Consider the following 3,865-nt stretch of genomic DNA (forward strand, 5'->3'; position numbering starts at 1 on the left):
CACAGGAAAAAAAAAAAAAAACAGTGGAACATGTGCTGCATGTTCTGTGTGTGTGTGTGTGTGTGTGTGTGTTAAATGCAGGCGAATCACGACGCAAACTAAAGGTGAGGCAGGTTTCTGCTACGTTGTGTACACACAACACATCTTACATTGTAATTTGTTACACATTAGGTCAGATTTCCCATCTTAAAGGGGCTGTAATCTGAACATAAATATAACCGCAAACAAATATATGGTCTATAAAGATATAGTGGAGTAATAGCATCCTGAGCAGAGAATGAAGTCACACTCCCTCTGTGTGTTGTAATCTGAGTTTCTTTGTTCTGATAGCCGGTCCGTGAAAAAATGTTGGTATTTAATTTAGAAGGGAATGGTCTGGGAATGGAGGCAATCCCAGCTCGTTGTTCCTGTATTTCGAGTACAGCCCCGTTAAACAAACTTGGTTCACACTTGTGTGTAACTTTACAGTGTGTACTTTGTCACCTTCCCTTACCACATACAGCTGATCGACACTATGCACCAATCAGAGCCAGCTAGAGACAATGTTGGAAAGATCAACAAGATCCTGTCACTTCAAAAGGCTCTTTATGTCATAAGTTGATGATTTTCACAAGGTTGAATTACCCATAACATAGCCCCCCCCCCCCGCCTTCTGATACAGTTTGTCGTTTGAATGCCAGCACTAACGCACACCTACACAGCCACAAACAAATCTTAATTTATCGGTTTTCAATCAGTTAGACATTATTTTTTATTTGAATTGTTTTCAACAACTCTTGAAGAAGAAACCAGGGTTGTATGAAGTGGAAAAAACAAGGCCTCTTTTTGTACTGTATTTTTACATTTGGTTGTTTTATGTTGTATCTTTTTGACTTTGTTTTCTCTTTTCTCCTCCCTGGTTGAAAGTTCATGATCTCATTAGTGGACCAAATCTCTTGAAAGCATTTAATAATAAACAGACTGTTTTAGAAAAAAAGAAGTGTTTTTCCATTTATCGAAGCAAGCAATTCACATTGTCAAATTGTAATAATTCAGTCAAATACTCATGGGCATAATTATAAAGGGTCAGTTTAAGGGTCAAAATACAAATGAATTGTTTGTGGTGATCAAAGCATTTCAAAATGAATAATCGATTGACCGTGCTCTGGATGTGGAAATTATATTTTACTCTTCAAGGCATTCTTTCTAGATGTTTATATTCTGAAAAAAACGATATCATGTAATATCAATATCATGCAATATAACAATACTTCATTTCTGACAGTTATTAACTGAATATAAGTTATTGTTTTTATGGCAATCTGGTGTATTGTATGTTGGGTTTTCCAATATTACCTACTACAGTATGATTTATAAATGTTATTAATTGGTTATATTTGCATTGTATTGTTTTAAAACGCAAATAGTTAATACAGAGTCGGGAAGAGCATGTAGAGTTTATACGTTATTATTTAGTAGGCTGCTCAACATTACATAACCTCTTTGGAAAAAAAAAAAAACGAAAAAAAAACTCTTTGATAACAGTCTGCTGCGTTCAGGATCAGTAGGTTTTTTTCATTGTAGGTAATTCATGCGCGGCTCAATATTGGCTGTCACCGCTATGATGAACGCACTAACTGACCAATCGGCGCCATTTCCGTGTATCGCTGGGGGAAATCACGCTGCTGATTGGTTGCGGGGGATCTGAATGGGAGGGGCGTTAAGAAGATACAGAGTTCCAAGTGTTGTCCTTTTTAAAGGTTTGATAATCGCAACATTTCATGAGTGCTACTTCAAGCCTCAGTCAGCCCCTCTTCATTTTATTCTAACGTTGCTTTTTGTGAGTTTCGGAACAGCTGTGAAGTAATTATTGAAGGGGAAACATGACTGCTGAGATCCCGGAGATGTTAAAGGCTCTTATTGATAATCTCCCGAACTTCGACGATGATGGTAAGTGGCTGTCAAATCAAACGGAGAAGTGTGTGTGCGTGAAGTGTATTTTGTTGGAGTTTTGATTCATGGAAACTCCAAGGAACATGCAGCATGTGACTTAAAAGTTTATTTTTATGCAAGGATTGGCATTTTTAACAGTTGTAGCAGTGGTAGTGTGCTCAGTATTTAATTTGCAGCACCTTTTTAAAAGAAAAGTCAGTGGTCGTGGGGCTGGGAAAGTGGCGTACGTGGTGACGGGTGACTTGACATAGCAAGGTGCAGAACGTAATTTCTGTATTTCTTTTTTATGCATTTTAGACTATTATCTCCGAACTCATATTGTATGCAAGATACGAAAATCAGCCCATAAATATCTCTGCATTATCAGGGAAATATGGTGCGGGACAAAGGTCAATTCATAAACAAAATCATAGTCCACTACATAGTGAGCAGGATCTAAAAAGTACGCCCCCCTGGGGTCAGCTGAGAAACATAAAAATAAACTGTTCACACGGATACATAATCCGTGCTCTCGGTTTTAAACACGTGAGCAAAGTTAGAACGGTGTTTAGGGACCGTCTGTAAAATACAACACCGACACAAAAATATAAAGTTATAATTGAGGTACGTTTTTAAATGTTTGAGTGGTCCTTCTACATATGTGCTAGCAAATTGTTATAATACTAATACGTTTGCAGCAAAATATTTATACATATTATATATATTTATATTTATGAAAAAAAGATATAAATCTGGTTTGAGTTGAATATGACTATTCTGAAAAGCCAAGATTACACTGTCTTGGCTTTTCAGAATAGTCAGTTTTTGTACAAAACTGCATAGTCAGGCTGACAATATGATGGTGCTTGTTCTCAGGGAAATAGATTTACTTTTTATTAACTTTGACACACAAGGAATTGGCTTTTTGAACATTTTACATACAGTGTTGAAATGCATTTATATGAGAGTCCAAACAGCCTGTTTGCTGCTGTTTCCTGTCATACTGTTAGCTAAGTCACACGGACTAGAGTCATATTATATGATATGATATATGAAATGATCAGCCCCAAAAGTTTAAATCTAGTACTACAGTAACAATGTCAACCTTTGCTCAACTTATGTATGCAGTCACCGTAGCAGCTGACCGCTCTCTCTCTCTCATAATGTTGTGCCAAAAACAGATTCTGGGAGACACAAACACCCCCTCCCAACACTAAAAACAAAGTGGGCACCATAGTGTGCAGAGCTGCCTTTTACAGTTTATCGTGGGCCTACCAATGTTGGTAAATAAACATACTGAATAACCAAGTTAGTGACAAAGATTAAACAATCATTGGAGAGAGCATTGAATGAACCATATTCATCCGTCAAAGAAAACCGGATGTACTTCAATTAGAACCAGATCCAGAGCGGTAGTTAGTGGCCTTGTAACAGACAAATACACGTATTTATGTAGATAACTGAGACTCCCGTTACTATGGAAAACCCTTCCACGTCGCGATTTGTTCCATTTAAGATGTAAATTCAAAGTGCAGCACTTAGGCTGAATCTCATTTCTGCGTGCACCGCTCTCGTACGTCATGTGAGCTCTGTGTGCACGCGCGCTGCCGCGGCCAGGGGATACAAATCTTGGCGGGGATCTACCTGCACAATCCGTTCTGCGCATATGCAATATGTTCGCGCAAGCGCAGATGATAATCATGACGTACGAGGATTTACCAGGGATTTAAGGCACTGCATGATCTGTTCCACAGTAGCGGTCTGCTTTTAGCCTCCACCGGAAAGCTAATGACGTTAGTTTAGCTAACAGCTAATTCGGCTAACTGCTAGCTGAGACAGCATGTAAAAGACCCTAAAAAAAATGTGTTGTGTATATATTATATGACATAAAAGCGTTATATTTAATAGTTGTTACGTCAGTTCTACTTTACTTGTGCTCATTTAAAATACAATC

General features: G+C 38.0%; 1 protein-coding gene across 1 annotated transcript in view; it reads left to right on the forward strand.

The window, feature by feature from the left end:
• Nucleotides 1–1,675: 1,675 nt before the first annotated feature.
• The window catches only part of tefa (TEF transcription factor, PAR bZIP family member a), a 9,683-nt gene continuing 7,493 nt past the window's right edge, over nucleotides 1,676–3,865 (forward strand). Inside the window, exon 1 of the mRNA XM_032502022.1 lies at nucleotides 1,676–1,929. Within this exon, the coding sequence (XP_032357913.1) occupies nucleotides 1,863–1,929 (67 nt within the window). The 5' untranslated portion in view covers nucleotides 1,676–1,862. The remainder of the gene's footprint in view (nucleotides 1,930–3,865) is intronic.

Source organism: Etheostoma spectabile, chromosome 21, assembly GCF_008692095.1.
Source record: "Etheostoma spectabile isolate EspeVRDwgs_2016 chromosome 21, UIUC_Espe_1.0, whole genome shotgun sequence".
Taxonomy (NCBI): Eukaryota; Metazoa; Chordata; class Actinopteri; order Perciformes; family Percidae; genus Etheostoma; species Etheostoma spectabile.